Here is a 19,941-nt window from a genome sequence, read left to right on the forward strand (position 1 = left end):
GTTTTGTTTCATTTTTTGTTTTGAGAGTTTCTCTGTGTAGCCCTGGCTGCTCTGGAACTTGCTAGGTTAAATTTTATAACAAGGGAAAAATGTTTTAAACGTTCAATATATTGATAGGATTTATCAATTCTATCAAGTAATCTAAAAACATGACTTCATGTGCCTGATGCAATACTACTAAACAAAGAAAAACAATACTGTGTGACATTTAAAATAAAAGTTTTCCTACCAGTGGCTGATTGTTTTCACTTTCATCGGGAATATCTTCCTCCACTGATATCAATTCTAACTCTGGTTCTGTGGGCAAATACATTTATTTAATTAAATCGCATAACCTTCATAGAAAGCAATATAGTCTATATGTTAAAAAGAACTGTTTAAACCAATTAAAAATAACATTGCATTGTTGCTTTCCAAGTAGAATTTCAGTTAAGTCTATATTGAGTTAGATGTTTCTAGTTGTCTAAAGCAGTGGTTCTCAATCTAGGAGTTATCGTATATTTATTCATAAGCAGCAGAGGGCGCCATACATCCTAAAGATTTGCACATCCACTCGTTCACTTGTCCACTCGTCCACTCGTCCTAAGCGATTAAAGCCTCCAGAAACGATTTCCAAAGACACTGGCAGCAAATAAATTCATAATGCACATTAATTTTTGTCTTATAATGTTGCATTTAAAGCCATCTGCTAAGCATTTTGATCACAAAATAACAGCAAAGTCATACATTGCTGCCTGTGGTCACACTGTTTCGGACATGTGACAATGTTTTCACCACTGGCCGGCACATTTCTCCTTCCTAATCTCAGGTTAGTGCACGGAGCCTTCCCTGGTTACGGTTTTCAGCTCTCCAGTGACTGTAAATTAATCCTCCCATGTCTCCCTCTCACCTCAGCGCTAGACCTGTCAATCTTTGCCATTACTCTTACAGAGTCAGTTTTTCTTGATTTTACTCAATAATGATTTTTGTATTCTGACAGTAAATGGCATGAGGTTTTGCAGAATGAAAATAAAATATTTGAGTTTGTGGGTGATTTGACAATTAAGAGGTAAGTAACAGGACTTTTCGGGGAGGGGGACAAAAGGAAGAAAAATATAAGTACAGTCAAGACACTTTTATAAGTATCTTTAAAATCTAAAGTCAATCATGTGACATTGTAATTAGTGATTTGATGTGGGAGAATTGTCTGTATTCTGTCAATCATATTTTAATAAAACGCTGATTGGCCAGGCAGACAGTATAGGCAGGAAAGACAGACAGGAAGTAAGGGTGGAGCAAAGAGACTGGGAGTATTCTGGGAAAACAGGAAGCTCCCTCCGCCATTCCTGTGCAGACCACCAAAGAGACAGCATGTAGCCTGCCCAGCTGAAAAAGGTACTGAGCCGTGTGACTAACATAGATAAGGATAATGGGGTAATATATGTTATAAGAGCTAATAAGTAGCCAGAGCTAAGGGCCAATCAGTTTATAATCTTATGAAGTCTTGTGAGTGATTTTATTTGGGCTTGCTGGTTGTGGGGTACTGGGCGGGACAGAAACTCCAACAAGCTGGCCCTCATGTTACAGTGATTTGTGACTGAATGATAGGACTAATTCCACAGATACAAAAAGGGGGGGGGGGAACACTTTAGATCCAGACTTCAATATGGGCTAGATTCCCCTAGTAGAAATAAAATTGCTTTTCTTAATTTTTAGCAAACGATGTGCCATTTTGTGCACACTAGTCCGAAACCTCCTGAGCAAATGGATGTCCAGGCAGAGTCTCTCCAATATCTAGGACTGCGGGTGTGCAGCACTGCACCCGGTTCTCCAAACAGCATCTCTAAACTGTGGAGAAATCACACGAGTATCGTAATCTCCCTCTGCAAATCCTTCTGGCAGAGACCTCACACTGGAAGCCTGGGACACTGAAATACAAAGTGGAAGCACCTCATGGAGCGTACACTTAAAAATTTTATCTTGCACTCCTCATAAATGCTCTTTTTTTAAAAAAAACATGGGTGCTAGCATAACATTTACATTTATAACAAATCACACCGTCAACCTGGGGGGAGAACAGAATCAGGTGGTGAAGTCTGCAAGCATTTCATACACTCTATTCCTATCCAACAGGATCCACATTGCAAAATGTACCTGGTAGGAATGGCAGCAGCTCTGTTCTTTCTGCTACTTCGTTTGTAACATCTCCGACTTCAGTGGCCACAGATCCTCTGACTTCAGTGGCCAAGGATTCTCTGACTTCAGTGGCCACGAATTCTCTTACTTCAGTGGCCACAGATTCTCTTCCTTCAGCGGCAGACTAAATAGGTTTTAAGGAAGAATATTTAAGTGTTATATATGTCACAGGATGTATGTAATGATTCAAGGCAAAAATAAAAAGCTTATTACCTTTAAGGACAAATCTTTCTCAGTCCATGCTAAAAAGCAAAGGGAAATATGATCATTTCCATGCTTATACAACACCAATCATATGTTCATAAAAAATGAGGATAGAACCAAATTCTCATCCTTAGCTTTCCAACTATTACTCTATGATTTGAATATTTAGAGAAATATTACAAGTCTGGGCAGCAACACAACTGGAATATGCTAAACAAAACACATACTCATTTCTCAAGAGATGGCTCAGTGGTTAAAAACACTTCCCTCTCTTCCAGGGAACCCAAACACTGCTCCTAGTGCCCACCTTGGGTGGCTCACAATTGCCTGGGACTCCAGCTCCAGGGGATCAAATGCTGTCTTCTGACCCCTGGTGGAACCCTCACAGACAGACATGGCTGACCTTCACACAGACACACAGATTAGAACAGAAATTTAAGAATGAGTAAAATATACTCAGAAACATGTCTGTGCAAAATGTAATAAAAATAGCAATTTTGGTATGGCACAAAGGAACTCATAAAGTTTATCATTTCCCATATTAGAATGGTGTAATGCTATGTTAACTGTTTGAAGGACAGGTAATATACATTAAATAAGACACATTCAGAGAGGCAAATCTCACATGTTTTATCTCCTGTGTAGCATCTAGACCTACATATGTATAAATGGCATATAGAGACAGTATTATTCTCAGAGAACATGAAAAGATGGGGTGGGTCAGGACAAGAGATTTTCATGGGGAAAAACATGAACACGATAAAGATGTATTGTGAAAATGCTATGATTGAACAAATTCTTTTATCCCTGAATTAAAAATTGTTGTAGGGGCTAGAGAGATATCTCTGTGATAAAGAGCATGCAGGGGGTCTCAGTTTAACTCCCAGAATCCACTAGTATCTCACAACCACCTATAGCTCCAGTTCCAGACAACTCAGTGCCCTCTTCTGGCCTCCACTGGTACTTCACTCAAACAGATACACACATACACACATAAAGAAATCATAAAATAAATTTTTAAAAATAAACAACTGAAAATAACAATGATTTTAAATTTTGAATAGCATGTTCTTCTATTTTCAATTATTTATTATTGTTGATAACTGCTATCAGTTTGACATACCTCTTCAGTGCCTGGTGATTATGGAGAGGTGAATGAGAGACCACGGGTTCCTATGTCTTGGCGTTCCATCAACCTAACACTTTGCAAAGGAGCAGCAATAACCTTGTCTTTGGTTTGAACACACATGTTTTGAAGTCATCTGAAGTAAGCTCGCTTAAGTTTTCCTAATAAATTCCAGTATTGTCCAGAATTATTCTTGCTCTTTCACTTTTTCTTTGTGCTGTGTGTGTGTGTTTGTCTGTCTGTCTGTCTGTCTGTCTCAGAGGTGGGGGGCTCCACATATTCCAAGCTGGCATTGACCTCAACATGTAGCAGAGAATAAAACTCCTGATCCTTCTGCCTCCACCTATGAGCTCTAATTAGAGGCCTGTGCCCAGTTTATGAGGCTCTGGGGACACAGGGATCCTGCATGCCAGGCAAGCCCTCTGCTGGCTGAACCGCACTCCCAGTCCTTCCTCTTCCTTAATTTTCTTATTATGGGCTTCACATCATGTCCCTTGATCCTGCTTGCCTCCTCATTCTTTCTCCTTTCCATTCTTTCTGTGGGTTACTCTTACCTTGAATTTCCTATTTAACAGTGTCACGTTAAGACCATGATTTCTGTCTCTTCCTACCTTTGTTTCTTCTATGCTTTCTAGAAACAAAAGCACGTTCATTCTCAGCCTTGATTTTCTTGCATCACTCTTCATAACCCAACAGCCTTTGGTCCATGGTAGGACACAGCTCCTGAGAGGGTGGCTGACCCATGGTGACTAAGAACTAACTGCAAATGCGCTCCCTGGCACCCTGAACCGCCTCCTTTTAACACCTGCCACGTGTTTCTGTGAAGTTTAGCAACCGCTGGCTTCCACTAAGTCGGTTCCCACATCCCCTACATTAACTGGTGTCTCTTAACGTAGTCTGCAGTTCCTCCCTACCATGCCTGGCAATGACTTTGCTGAACTTCCTGTAACTGGGCACAGTCCTCCTTCCCAACTTTAATTTTGTCCTATGTAATACTATCTAGTAAAGCAGTAACATTCTGCATAGCATTGTAGTCTGTCGATGTGTGGCTGCTCACATAGCCTTATATTCATCCATCTGCATCAGGCCGACCTCCTCGTGGTTGAGTACTCCAATCATCGATGTCTTTCCCGCAGTGAAGGATACAGAGCAGGGAGAAGGTTCCCTACTTTCCAAGCCAGTTCTTTCCCTAGAAAACCTCTTTATAGTCTTTTTTTCTCGCGTTTCTGATGCTCTGTCCTTTCCTCAAAAGAATCAGTTTCTTTTCCCGCAGTCCGATTATACATTTGACTGTTTCTTCCTTCATTGACCTTTGCTCCTCCTGCCTGTTTAGACTTCACTTCCTGTGCCTATTCCCTTCTCCTTATAGACGTGTGACCCTTGCTTGTAAGCACATCTTGAAACTGTCACCCTCCTTTAGTTTACTGCCTGTACACAGCATTCTTAGTTTAATGTGTGTGCTTCAGAGAGTTGAGATGACACACAGCTTATGGGCAGTTCGCTTCACTCTGGTGTTGTTGCCCGTTTTAAAAAAAAAAAAAGTATTTGGCTATTAGATTACCAATGTTCATGTTATAAACCACATTTTCCAAAATGAGACCTTCGTGAAATAACAAGCATACCTTTCACTTTTCTTTTTGCTGTATTTTCAAATATTTTGTCTATAGCCGAAGATAAACTGCCAGCACGGCTCAGAGGAGCACTCTCAGAGATACTCTGTGAAAATTAATATTAAAATTAGTTGCATAAAATTTTCATCACTTGAAGATATGTGACTTGGTCTTTTTCTAAGCAATTATGCAAAAAAGGGAGGATGTCTTTAAAATCTCAGGTTTCAGTAGCAAACCTTATACATGCCTCTCTACATCAGACCGATCTTATTGTCTTTATGTGGCAACCTATAAAGGGCTAACAATTCTGCAAACTAGACAAGGCAATTTGTAGGAAAAATATTCATAGGCAAGACACTTACTTGTGTGCATACTTCCAGAGAGGAACTACAGGCATGGCACCTAACTCTGAGATTCCACATTGGAAACAAGGGGGTATTTTAAATGTGTGCATATGTAAACACAGGCAACTCAGGGATGCTGAGAGAGGGTAAAACAGTCTTCCCCAGGGAAGAGCAGGCCATTAGTTAGCCAATACTGAATGGTCATCCTTGAGAACAGATACATATAAGCAACACAATACAGACTGAGAAAATTATATTTGTATATTAAGGAACACACACAGAGATACAATGTAACAACAATATTTTAAGGAGACCATGAATTTGAAAGAGAGAACAGGGAGGTACATGGGAGACTTTGAAGGGGGGAAAGGGGATGGGGCAGTGATGTATTTATAACCTAAAAAAATATGAAATTAAACTTTTACTATGTGGTTGTTATGAGTTTCTGTATTTAGAACTGGATTTTTAATGTAATTCTTTTATTTAAAATATTTTTTTCATTTTACATACCAACCCCAGTTCCCCCTCTCTTCCCATCTCCCAACTCCCCTCCTCCCCTACATCCCCCCCAGAACTAGACTTTGTTTGAAGCAAAGCATAACAACTTTGACCACATAAACAGCTTTCCTTGGACTCCTCATAAAATGGCTTAGAAAATACCCAATATTCCCTATAACACAAACTTTGAGCAACAGATTTTTAAGTTCTAGATTTTTCACATTTCTAACACTATTATGTTTAAATACAGAATCAAAGATAAAAATAGAGGACACACTTTCCTAAAAGGTTATAGAATACCAAAATTCAAAGTGTCCTTAAAAGAAAACATAACAAAAATCAAAAAGACAAGAAACATGAATTTATTTAAAAGATAAATTTAAAATGTAAAGAAAAAAATTCTGCTAGATGCCCTGTGCTGTTGAACCTAAAGGCATCATGGAAATTGATTACTATAATAACACACTGAGTATATTAAAGATTCACTTGGGCATTATAAGTCATGTTAACATAAAAGTCACAGTAAGCTACATTTATCCAAATAATCATTGACCATATTTCAAATATTCTCTATTATTGGAAACCTATTGCTAATACAATTTCTCTTGGGCTCTGTATTTTCACCCCATTTCCCCACAGCCTCCCAGTAGTTGCCAGGCCTTTTCACTGATTGCCACATTGGCAATTGCTGTCTGTGGCTGCTCATAATCTTATTTCTGCTGATTGACTTTCCATGTGCTGAAATGGCATCTGGACCACTACCAAACCTTAAGAGTAAAGCAAAAGCAAACCTGGGGCAAGGAAGTGCACTCCACAGAGGGGCATTTGACCCTGGTATCACAGCTACACGTGTCTTCCTTCACCACAGGCAAGGGAAGCCCGGGACTAGAACAACCGGAAATCCTACAGAGCAAAGTATGCAGCAAATATGGGTGAGCACAATTCTGAAAATTTTAGTTGACAGAATTTTTTAAAACAGAAGCAAAGGAAGAAGAAAGAAAACATAAAGTTGATTTACAGAGAAAAGGTTATTGTCACCATAAAAAGAGAGAGAGAAGAAGGAGGAGGAAGAGGAAGAGGAAGGAGGAGGAGGTAAAACAAAAACGTCATTGAACTAAGTATTTATAGAAGCTTAAAGGAGAAGCAAAAATGAAAAATCAGTAAGCAGGGAAATTAATTTCCAAGTATCCTCTAAAAAGGTGTTAAATATAATATGTATCACATGTTATGCATACTGATATATGTCACTCCCCGACAAGAACATCCTCTCCTGGCATGTTCCTATTGTCCAAAGTGCATCCAAGCAAGGTGTGCCAGACAATTGCTGGTACTCAAGACAGGGTACTGGCTGGCACTGTGATTATCAAAATTTTAGACAAATTGTTGGGGTATATCTGCACTTCTTAAGAATATCCTAAAGGAATTCCTATATAAACTTTACTTTTGTTGTTGATCTGACATAGAGTTTATCAAGATCTCAGGGCTACCCAGGTCTTTGCCCACCTGTGGATAAGCCAGTGCATGAATGAGGGAGCCAAGCCAAGTGGGAGTCAAATCATAGGCATCTGATCCCAGCTGCAGCTGCCTACTTAGTGAAGAAAAAAGCTATCATAGCATATACTCTGAATGGCTACTGTGAGAATTATGATAAAGAACAGTGTTTTAAATATAAAACATTCTGTCATCAAGAGTAGAATGCTGAATGAAATATTTCTTTCTCATCTGTCTGTTCTAGCAGTTAGATAACATAGTTTTTGCCAACATGTAAAACTTACCTGGCCAAGGAGTCATTTCCAGGATCCATTTGTTCTACTAAATAAAAATATAAAATGCATCTTAAACAAATGGAAGAAAAGTATCAGATAATTAAAATCTATGACTCATCTTTTCTAGAGAACATTCATTTGGAAACATACTAGGACAATGTTGTACAGTAGATATGAATTGTACAGTTGAAGGAGCAATCAGTGCATTAAGACCATTTCTGTTGTTAATATTTATTGAACACGAGGAAGAAAAAAATATATGAAGTTTAATGAAAGTTCCGTGTGTGTACAATGACCATAATCCTAAGAAACTAGTATGAGACTAATTTAAAATGTTGTCATTATGTTATAAACAGAGAGTGTCAAGCAAACTGCATGATATATCTGAACCAACAGCATGAGGAAAGAGTACCCTAAGAGGCACCAAGTTCCTCACCAGCATCCTCCTCTGTGGCCACATTCCTGATCAGGAAGTAAGGGCAACCCCAGACCTTTCACCTGGAGGTGGAAGCCTAGAACCTCTGCTGGCAGAGCATGCCCTACATGACAGCGGAGCAGAAGAATGGCCATGCCTCAGAGTGCAGGGTCCAGACTTTTGAGGCCATCAAGACAGAGACCACTTCCAAGTTCCCCAATCATTCATATGTTGGAGACCAGCTAGGCCATATCAACATCAGGAAGAAATGGTCTTAAACCCAAAGCCATCATTCTTTCTGTTTATAAATACCAGACTGCTCTGTCCTTACCTGGTCCTGGAGCTGAAAAACTGTGAGTTATGTAACAGTGTGACCCCCCCCCTTCAACAAGAATCTTATGAAAACAAGCATATTTAATAAATGCATATGGCTTTTTACATGAAAATTCCTTGTCATTATAATTTCTGATGATGAGCAAAAATAGGCGTGGGGGCTGGAGGTAAAGTTAATTATACAGCACTTATATAATTATACCTAAAGAGCAGGAGCTCTTGGAGTCAATTCCTAGTTCCACAGAAACAAAGATGCTGATTACTTCTATTTGTTTCTCTCCCTCTGTCTCTCTCTGTCTGTCTCTGTGTCTCTCTCTTTCTCTCTCTCTCTCACACACACTTGCTCTTGCTCTCTCCCATGAAACACGCATATTCATGAATTTGGGGGTTGTCTGTGTGCATATGTACACATGCATGTGAAATCCAGAGATCAATATCAGGGTCTTCCTCAATGACTCTGCACATGATTTTTTTTTTCTGAGACAAGGTCATGCTTTTCATTGTAACCCTCATGTAACTATTATCTTAGATCATACTGTAGACTCTCTAGAAAGAACTTAAATAAATGTAAATGCAATTTTTCACTCTTTTTAATGAAAACTTTCTTAGTTCGACATTTTTGTGTATGGTTGGACTGCAAAGAGCAGCTCGTTATAAGACTTACCTGGTTCATTATCCTTTTTGCTATTATGTATGTTTCCTTCAAAATCCAGAAGCATTTGTCTACTGTCATGTGAAAAATAATAAATACAATTATTATTTTCATTTTTATTTAAAAATCAGCTTTTGCATATTTGATTCTTAAGAATATTACAGGGGTTAGGGATATAGCTCCATTGACAGAGTGTTTTCTGGCAAGCACTAAGCCTGGGGTTCCATCGCTAGCATCACACCTAACTATACATTAGCGGCACACACCTGAAATCACAGCTTGTGGGAGGTGGAGGCAGAAAGATCAAGAGGTTCAAATTTATCCTCAGGCACATAGTAAACTCGAAGCTACATGGGGCACATGAGACCCTGTCTCTAAATAGAGGCTATCACTGAAAATAGTAGAGGCACTGCTAGAAGTTTTTGCCCCATGCTTGAAATTTATGGGTTCCAAATCTTGTAATTAAGCCTATGATGAAAGAAGAAAAATTGAAGTAAAAAGGGCATGAAATGAGAGAAAGAAAGCTTAAGGCATAGACTGGATTGACTCACGAGCAGTGAAGTACCCTGATCTCAGAAGACACCCCACTCCATAACTAACAGCTGCCAACTACTGCACTGGTTGTCTCCCACAGACATCAAGTATTATTCTAAAAGGAAAAATAGGGACTGTACTGCTTGAGTTCAGTTGGTTTCTTTTAAGATTTTATTGGATAGTATTAAAGCATGTACAGGAAAATGAAACAACAAAGTCTTCCTGGATGTTGAGTTCTTTCTAAATTCCAAATGTGTGTAATATTCAAATATTGCAACTGTTTGGAAAATGTTAAGCCCTCGTTTTGATTATCAGCTAATTTGTATTGTAGCTTGTGATTCAGAGAAAATGAATTGTGTAACAGTTTGGCACGAAGTACTTCATGATATGTTACTTCTTTAATTAAACGACTGAAAAGTGAATCCACTCCAAGACCTGATTCTTTGCTTTCCTCTTCATCCTGTCCTGCCTATTTTAAATCATCGTATTTACCTCCAAATCACATAAAACAAAACTCTCTTTTGCATATAGATACTAATGAAACCTGATGTGATCTTTCTCTCTTAAGTCCAACTGTTCTTTGAATCCAGAGACATGCTTAGCTGTTTTATGTGAGAAAAAATTTTAAAAAATCTCTGTAAACATGAGACCAGGACTGTAATAACTTGGGAAGTTGATACTACTATAGACAAAAGGAGAGAGACAATCAGTTGAGTGCCTGCCCAAGAAAAACTCAACATCAACTCTAGACAGGTTGGGGGCATCTAAGCACCTAGAAAAATGTGCACAGGGAATATGATAGGACCTCTGGTACTCTGGTACATTATATGATGGGGTCAGGTATTAATCAATAGAGGAACCTCATAATTCTTCTGCAACATGATTTGAACTTTTATACAGTTCATATTTGTCATCAGAAAGACACACAAATTTCTCAATGTGAATTGATCACAAAGGTCTAAGCTAACAGGTGGTTTCTATGTGAGATGCTGAATGGATGGGAAAGGTCAGATTGCTAACGATGTATGTGGTAGAAGCTAGAAAAGTCCCATTGCCAGAAGAGTGTGACTTGAGAATAATAGCTGAGTTTAAAAATGCAAGTACACATGAACTTGAGATATTGTGACTTTCAGTTCTGAGTGTATATTATCATAAAGGCATGGAAGTCTGGCTATAGACAACATGGTAGCTAAGATTAACTGCTATCAAATTTCAGGGCATGTATTAATAGTGATGGAACCAACAGAAACAAAGAATGATAGGTTATCCTCTTCCTTCCTCTCCATCTGACATTTCAAAGAAAATTGGCTTCCTTGAACAAACCTAAGAATCCCTCCAGCTACTGAGAAGTCAAGGAGGAGGGTACAGAAGACAGCTCCCTCAAGAAAGCAACACAACTGTCTACTAAACTGGGCATTTCAAGATCCAAGCAGCTACTTGAAAAAAGTCAAAAATAGATACTCTTTTTTGTTTCTTTCTTGTAAAGAAAAACATTTAATTGAGGTGATCTCTTACAGTTTCAGAGGCTTAGTCCACTACCAAGGTGGGAAGCATGGCGACTGGGTGTTTGGTGGTGTGCACGCAGACATCGTGCTGGGAGAATTCTATGTCTTGGTCCAAAGGCAACAGGAAGTGAACTGAACTGAGACACTGGGTATGGCTTGAGCATATACAAAACCTCAAAGTTTGTCACCTCCACAAGTGACATACTTCTTCCAGCACTAAGTCACTTCCAACAACTAAGTCACAATGGCTAAGTCACTGTCGTTCAAAAACTACCCACACAGTGCAATGATGCCACAACCCGATGATGTAATAGTTGCATTTGATTTTGAACATCAATATAATTGTAATTAACATGTCAATGGAAATACTTACAAAGTACAGTGACCTTCGATGGCGTAGCGTAATGCTGTCCATCCAAAGACATCCTTGTAGAAGAAATCAATGCCTTTTTGAAGGAGTAACATGGCTATATCTTTTGATTCACATCGTATAGCATACATCAAGGTGTTTCTGAAATAACAGAAGGATAGATTCACTATTATGAAATAAATGAAATTAGTTAAATCTACATATATTTATCTTATCAACTTAGTATCTCGCCTGCCTGTGTAGAATTGACCATTTTCTAACAGCCATAGCATCTTGGACCCACAACTGTTCCTCATTGTGAGTCTGTCTCCCAGGATAAAGAATAAATATCTTTTTCCCTTGATCTACTTTGGAGTAGAATTTCTGACCTCCTGACCTTTAAAAACAAATTGCTATGTTAAGGTCTTGCATTTGAAGTAAAGGAAGAGTTCACGTTTTCCTAGACTAATGGAATATATTACAGCTCTTAATTATCTGAAGATGAAGTAACTCAAAGCTATGTGCATGCTTAGAATGTTAGTAATATGGAAGTAATGATAATAAAATTCATAGTGCTCTCAGTTAATGATATTGATGACCATGTACTGTTCATTGAACTAATGGATATGTAAATAAACCCTATAACCACTTATCAAGGGTGTTATCTGTTTCACATCAGGAGATATATTTGGCCATGAGCATAATTCTGAAGAAGACATACCAAGCAACTGGATAGACTGAGAATTAAATCCAGTCTTGAATGAACCTGAAGTCTCCCCTTTTATCATTCACTTATGACTTATCTTCAATAAATTTTATCCAATTAACATTTTTATCTCCCTTCCAATGGCAAGTAAATATAAATGGTTAAAATGAATCAGAGAGGAGAAATGGGGAAATGAGCATTTAATAATAACAACTAATATACACTGACATTAATATTCTACAAAGAAAGGAAATCCTAAGAGCCATTCCACATTCTATAATTTCTGACTCCTATTTGGCTGAATATAGTGTCTTAAAACATACAAGAAGGAAATGTGAAGACTGTAATATCTGAGACCTCTTTAGAGAACTTTTCTTGTGTGGTAAATGATGGTTAATGCAGAACTCACAATGGGTCAAAATGCAGAGAATAGGTGGCTGAAGAGACATCTACATCACATCCCTTCCTCAAGGCTTATGGACCATCGGGAAGAGGATGCAGGAAGGATGTACGAGCCAGAGGTTGAGAAGGAGTGGAGTATGGTCATGGCAAGTCTACTATGCTCAAGGTCAGCTGTGGCTGCCTACACAAGATCAAGCCAATCACCAGCAACCTCTTAGCATGGGTTGGGGATCCCCTACTCCTAGCTAAAGAACTGCTGACAGTTGATGGCTTCCAGGGGAGGGAGAATCAGATATCTTTAACGGTGTGTCTCCCGATATGTCAACCAAGCTCTCATGGATGGCACCACATCCAGAAGTATGTGGGCAGCACAACCTGGAGTAGATATGTTATTAATTTTTTTAAACAAGAGGACACAAAGTTAGGGTGGAAGGTGAGGGATGAACAGACAGGAGTTAAGGTGGACAGCTGAGGTGAGCACAATCAAAATACATGATGTGAGTTCTCAAAGAGTTAATAAAGTGTTTTAATTAAGTTAAATAAGTAAAAAGAAAATCTAAAAAATAAAAAAGGAAATACCATAAGATGGTTAACAATCTTACTGTGGATCAAAAAACTCATACCTCTAGCTCATACATTTTGAAAACAAATGAAACTCATTTAGCTCCTTAGCTCCTAAGTTTCTAAGATCAGACGACCAACAAAGTCTGCTTACAAATAGCAGTCTTCAGTCAGTACTATGGGGCAGTGTGACTCACACACAGAGACGCATTTGCACAAATAAAAGATATACATTATTTGTACAGTTCACTTCAAACAATTGCTTTCTTCTCTGACAGACTAAACGGATGCCCGTGTCTATGTGTTCACTGTATCCTTGTAAGTTACTTCTCTTCCTCCACCCAGCCATGCTTCTGAACTGAGTGGTTGTTACTAGTCCAGAACACTACTGATGTTCCATTTCTTTTTCGTTCAAATGACTTTACCTTTGCTTGTCATCTACAACATGTATGTCTGCTCCTTTTTTAACTAAAAATTCTGCCACCTCTACCCTCTTTTCTCTGAGTGCCAGCAAAAGCGGTGTGAAGCCATCCTGTAAAACAACAAAACCAATCTGTAATTCAAAAAGGTACATGTTTTCAGCTTACCTACAAGTCTTATAGAGGGCCATACAAATAAAAACATGCGATTAAAGCATAAAATCACAGGGGTTAAGCCATCCTTCCTTCTAACAGTGCTGCCTTTCACTTCCTCTGTTCCCTTTCTGTGACATCTCCTCTCCTGCCAAGAGTGTTCACATAAACATAACCCTTCTGGGTGCCCATTTCAAACCTATGTTGCTGCCTCAAATATTTGTTTCTGTTACAGCATTCATTATTTGAAGTCATGTGATTGCTCCCAGATAAGCTAAAAAGCTTCTTAAGAATAGGGACTGCATCTTCTTTACATCAAGAAACCAAACCCCACACAATGGCAAAGGATGTTCATAAGTTAGTGAGTCGATGGCCAAAATTTTTGTTTCTATAGAAAGATTTTAAAGTAAGTAAACTTGGACCTAAGACAATATGGCTGCCTTCCTCATGGGCACCCAACGTACAAGTCTCAGGTGAGACAGGGCTTAATTCTTTAGGGAGCAATGTGAAGTTCAGATTTTTGCAGAGATCTTCTGAAGCTCAACAGTGGGTTCAAGTCACGAAGAAAATTCAGCATAGCCAAAGCCTCTTTGAGCCCATGAGCCCATTTTCTCTGTGCTTTCATTGTTGCTGGGGGGGGGATGTTCCAGTGACTCTGTACAAAACAAGTGTGTTTTAGAAAGATCAATCTCCCAAAATGTAATCAAAAAACAAAAAATGCCAGGCAATGGTGGCACACGCCTTTAATCCCAGCACTAGGGAAGCAGAGGCAGGCGGATCTCTCTGAGTTCGAGGCTAGCCTGGTCGACAAGAGTGAGTTCCAGGATCCAAAGCTACAGAGAAACCCTGTCTCAAAATAAATAAACTTTGTAATGCTTAGTTCTTCCTGTCCTTGATAATTTATATTCCACTTGTATTCAATTCTCCTGGTGTTCACAAAATAATTACTAGTCACATAGAAGCTGAAGTTAGATGATTCCTGTGGTCTTTGTAATGTGTGTGTGTGTGTGTGTGTGTGTGTGTGTGTGTGTGTGTGCGCGCGCGCACGCACGCGCGTGCGTGTGCACATAAGTGTGCACATGTGCTTACAATGCCAGATTGATAATGCCAGGACTCTATCAACTGAACACCTTCACTGAGATTGGCACCAGACAAGGTGATTCATGGTTTCCTGGTGTGGGAGAATTATCTGTATTCTGTCAATCATGTATTTTAATAAAATGCTGATTGGCCAGGCAGGAAGTATAGGTGGGTCAACCAGACAGGAAGTAGAGGCAGGGCAATGAGAACAGGAATAGTCTGGGAAGCAGGAAGTTCCCTCCGCTATTCCTGCCCAGATCACCAAAGAAGCAACATGTGAGCTGACAGCTGAAAAAGGTACCAAGCCATATGGCTAACGTAGATAAGGATAATGGGGTAATATATGTTATAAGAGCTAATAAGTAGCCAGAGCTAGGGGCCAATCAGTTTATAGCCTAATGTAGGCTCTGATTGATTTTCTTTGGGATTTTCTGGCTGTGGGGTATCGGGAGGGATAGAAACCCCAACAAGCAGGCCCCCTCATGTTACAGTTTCCCATCTTCTGATAGAGAAACCCTGCTTGTAATTCACATCTTGGGCTCTGTTAACTTGAATAATGTGGTGGCAAGAAACCTTTTAAAAAACACAGCCTCTACTTACTAAATTGTTGGAGACCTTCTAAGTAGTGAATTATTATTGACAGCTATAAGAAAAGTGGTTTATTCTGTAAGCCAGTAGTCATTGCTGATTGTGACGATTAGCTTAGACCGTTAGCTTAGCACAACTTAGACTCACCCAGGAAGAGAATCTCAGGGAGGGAGTGCTTACATTGGGTTGGCCTGTGTGTGTGTCTATGGCAGATTATCTTAATTAATGTGGAAAGACCTAGCCTACTGTGGCTGCCACCATTCCCTAGTTAGAGGCTCCAGAACTGTAGAAGAGTGAAGAATTCAAGTTCTGCATAAGCAAGTGAATATCCATGCATTCCCTTCACTCTGCTTTTGACTATAGATGTTACAGGACCAGCTGACTCAAGCATCTGATGCAGTGACTTCCCAGAAAATCTGGTCCTAGAACTGTGAGCTAAAATACACCCCTTCTTCCCGAGGTTGCTTTTCTGTAAGGTATTTTGTCATAGAGATGGAAATGAAACTACTTGATAATACTTCATAGTTTGCTTCTCAACACAAAGGTAAAAGGAAAGTTAGTGTAGCGTTATTGGGAAAGACACATTGGCAGGAAGTAGCACCTAACCACATCTAATCAAATTCTAGACCCTCTAGAGATGTCAGGGTTTTAGAACTATCTATTTGAGGTTTCTTTCCTAAGCTACAAGTTATTTCAGAATTCCAATGAAATGTTTTTAGAGATTCAGGCCCATTACTTATTAGATGTACTGAATCAAAATCCACACAACTACCTCTGAGAATTAGAGCCATGCAAACAGAACTTCAGTTTGTCTATATGGATATGGATAATTCCCTTCATTATTCTGGCTAAAAGGGCTCAATCACTAAAAACAGGAAACATGATACCAAACACATTACTCAGAACACAACAAAATTTCAATATAAGAAAAAGCAAACTTAAATAGCCTCTCACCCAGCAAGCAATGGTCGACTTGAAAACAGGGTATAGTCTTTACCTAAGTGGATGTCTCTTCCAGAAAATATACTAGCAAATTGTTTGATCCTCCTCTAGCTTTCCACATAATTATTGCTTAGTTACTACCAGTCTCATTTCTCCAGAGTCCCCAACTGACCCCTAGACATATTCGTAATTAAATACTTTTCTTGCTCAAACTAATGAATTACTACCTTCAACATGGAGAAACACCATATAAGCATACAATAACTGATTTATTTTTAATTCCTCTTGCTTTATTCCTTCAGAATTAAATTTCTAATTTAATTCTAATTTCCAGGTGCACATTTCTGATTAATTTCCCTCCGCGTCTTTTCTTCTTCAGCCTTAGGTCACTTGACAATAGTTTGTCAAGAGCATCACGATTTCCACTTTACAAAAGTGCTTTGGTTCGTTGTCTTCGAGTTTTAAGATGGAGCCATACCCACAGTAAACTTTGCTGTTTACTCTGGCAACTCTGGTAAGGTCAGGGAAATGATGAGGAAAAAGATAAAAATGAGGACGTTTTGCCTCCACCAGATTCAGTGGTTTCTCAAATATTTCACATTAAATGTGTAAAAGAAAGTTGTGCATCAAATGGTTTCTTTCTAAGTACAGATGTTAGATTCACATCTTCGACAGTTGAGTCCCTTTCCAATTATTTGCACTCAGGAAATGCTTAGATTTCTAAATATGAAATGTTGACCCCCCCCCCCAGCTTTGCCACTATTAAAACATATACTTCAGACATATTAGGATTAAAATGTGGTGAACTGAACTTTGGTCTTTTGTTCGATATCAGCGTGGTATTCCAGCAGTAGTGCGGCCATGTCTTCATGCCCATTGTACACAGCATAGTGCAGGGAGCAGTTGCCGCTGCTATCCCGAATGTTCGGATCAGCACCATGCTCCAGGAGAACAGCCGCACACTTCTGTTTCCAGCATTGGACAGACTGTATTTTATAACAGAAAAGTAAACTGTCAGCTCAAGGAATTCAAGGTAAACATCCCACAATTTTCATCAGCAAGCTACCTGTCCATGGAGGTAGCAGTCTTTCTGGCATAGACCCTTCGATCACACCTAGCTTATGCAGAAATTAATGCCTGCTACCTACCTTCATCAGCGGTGTGATTTGGTTCTGGTCAAGAGCATCGATCTCACTGTTGTTTTTCAATAGAACGTGCACCACTGGTAGTCGGCCATAGACACAGGCAAAATGCAAAGCCGTCCTGTGGAAATGAGAGGAGCTCTTCTGATGGTGTAGAGCACTGTCTCAAAATCCACAACTATTCATGCAATTATAGGTGAGCCATGGATAGATCACATGACCTCCTTCCTCTAGATGAGTGCTCTGCCATAGAGTTGCTCATTTGAATTGCCCAAGACAGGTTGTTTGGACAGAAAAAAAGCATGGCTAGATCCAAAATGATTTTTGTCTCTTTTCCTTTCTTTGTGTATTTTGGTTCCCATTTTCATGTTTTTATGGGGCTTATTCTGTGTGTGTCTTGGGGCTTGGGGGTTGTTTTCTGGTTTGGTTTTTAAAAAAAAGAAAGGGTATGGATTGGGTAGGTGGGGAGATGGAGAACATCTGAGGGCAGCTGGGGAGGGGAAAGCTTGATCTGAGTGCATGAAAAAAACATTTCATGAAATTTCATGAAACATTTCATGAAAGAAAGAAAGGAAGGAAGGAAGGAAGAAAGAAAGAAAGAAAGAAAGAAAGAAAGAAAGAAAGAAAGAAAGAAAGAAAGAAAGGACAGCATCACCTTTGAATTAAATTCCCCTTGGGTTTAATCCTACTCTGAGCTAAGTCACTTGCTAGGTACCTCTCACTTTTCCTGTGCCTCAATTTCCTAACCCATAAAATTAGAAACAAAAAAAAAAAGGATATCCAGGTAATTCTCTTGCACCCAGCCCTTGACTGACCTGCCTAACTTGGGTAAGAGTGTCCTCTATTAATCTCTGTGTTTGCATCTGTTTAATTTTCTAATAAATTCCAATTCTGCTTCATAAACAGATGGCAGGTCATATGACACTGTTATAAGAAGCCCCCCAGAGAGGAAGTCGGAAGGAGGAGAAAAGGTCAAGAGAGTGGAGGAGGAACAGGAATAGGAGGGAAAAGGAGGGCAAAGAGGGAGAGGAAGAAAAGAGGGAGGAGGAAAAGGAAAAGGGAGAGAAAGAGGAAAAGGAAAAGAGAGAAGGAAATGAAGAGGAAACCGAAGAACAAAAAGCGGAAAGAAAGAAGTGAGAGGAACTGCTATTTTTTCACCACCAGCACGGAAAATCTCTGTGTGGTGCCAGCACCTCAACACGTGTCCCTTTTCTTAACGTGAAGCCAAAGATCCGTGTGTATGCTGTGAATAAAACACAGGCTTCATTCACTTCACCCTCAGACCCCAACCAATACTAGGTCTCTGTGAAAGCCGCGACTCTCCAGCCACAGGGACCTCAGTACTTTGGCGTTTGAAGACAGCAGACACAATTGGCAGATCTCTGCTTGTCAGTTCTGTTGAAGTACTCAGAAGGAGATTGGGGGGGAGGGCAATTAAAGTTCCTGTGTGGCAACTCAGGACCCCTCTCAGATGCACAGGTTGTCAGGTGCAGAGCCCCAAAAGTACAGGCAGATCCCCATCCGTCACTGCGCACCCAAGTTCTTGGGGAAGCCAAATAAAGAGACAGACCTTCTCCACACTGGGTTGCCCGGGTGCCCGCCCTTCCTCCCCCAATCACCTGTTCTTGTGGTCTCTGTCGAACACGCTGCACTGTCCAAGCATGATGAGAACCTCTATCCGGCCCGCATCTCCCTCAGCAGCAACCCGGTGGATCTGCCCCACGGGTCTGTATGTTGTATGGTATTTTGGATAGTTGGGACATTCACCAAAGAGAAACTCAGAGATAGTCGTTTGAGGACCATCACAGAAACCGAAAGGTGTCTTTTCCCTAACCCTAAAGAACTTCTTGGCAAAGGCCATTGGCTTCACATCCCTTCCCAGGTTTTCATCTTTTCTGGTTCCCCAGCCCAATATTAGGTCTTAGTAAAAAACAAGACTAGCCAGCAACATTTGCGCAGAGGGCCTCGGGATTTAACCGTCTCCCAACCAGAGCCTTATACAGTTGGGAAAAGCACGGTTGCCAAGCAACACTTCTAAACACAGTGTGCACGTGCTAGCTTGTACAAATGAGCAAGAGCGCTCGCAGCTCTTGACACCCGTAGCATCTCTAAGGTAAAGGTGCTGAGCGGGCAAACAGAAGAAAAAAAGCCAAGGAAAAGGCACTAGGAAACGCATAGGTGCAGAGACACAAAATTCACACACAAAGAAAATCCGTAAAAACACAGAACTGGAAATCATAACATATACCACAAGGACCTACATGGACAAAGAGCCCCCAACAGAGCACTGTGTGACAAAGAACCTCCCAAACTGCCCTTGAGATTATTTTGTGTTGGTGTCGAGTTCTGGGCATGGCGCCTGCCTGCCCTTAAACGTAGTTTATATTCACATGGAGACTCCATGGGAGAAGACTAATGTTTTTCTTTTGAGAGCAGT

At 39.9% G+C, this 19,941-nt stretch overlaps 1 protein-coding gene across 10 annotated transcripts in view; it reads right to left on the reverse strand.

Moving 5' to 3' along the window:
• LOC125414285 (uncharacterized) overlaps positions 1-19,505 on the reverse strand; it is a 155,921-nt gene extending 136,416 nt beyond the window's left edge. For 9 of the 10 annotated variants that reach the window (XM_087900803.1, XM_085680766.2, XM_087900802.1 and 6 more), the window contains exons 1-12: positions 19,124-19,505; positions 17,511-17,625; positions 17,175-17,348; positions 13,606-13,712; positions 11,536-11,673; positions 9,136-9,197; positions 7,733-7,769; positions 6,749-6,860; positions 5,128-5,221; positions 2,389-2,417; positions 2,134-2,299; positions 230-297 (exon numbers count right to left, since the gene is read on the reverse strand). In XM_087900803.1, coding sequence (XP_087756929.1) covers positions 230-297; positions 2,134-2,299; positions 2,389-2,417; positions 5,128-5,221; positions 6,749-6,860; positions 7,733-7,769; positions 9,136-9,197; positions 11,536-11,673; positions 13,606-13,712; positions 17,175-17,348; positions 17,511-17,625; positions 19,124-19,365 — 1,344 coding nt within the window. In that variant the 5' untranslated portion in view covers positions 19,366-19,505. The remainder of the gene's footprint in view (positions 1-229; positions 298-2,133; positions 2,300-2,388; positions 2,418-5,127; positions 5,222-6,748; positions 6,861-7,732; positions 7,770-9,135; positions 9,198-11,535; positions 11,674-13,605; positions 13,713-17,174; positions 17,349-17,510; positions 17,626-19,123) is intronic. The other variant, XM_085680768.2, reaches the window with a different exon arrangement.
• Positions 19,506-19,941: the final 436 nt, after the last annotated feature.

Source organism: Myodes glareolus, chromosome 23 (assembly GCF_982192425.1).
Source record: "Myodes glareolus chromosome 23, mMyoGla1.1, whole genome shotgun sequence".
NCBI lineage: Eukaryota > Metazoa > Chordata > Mammalia > Rodentia > Cricetidae > Myodes > Myodes glareolus.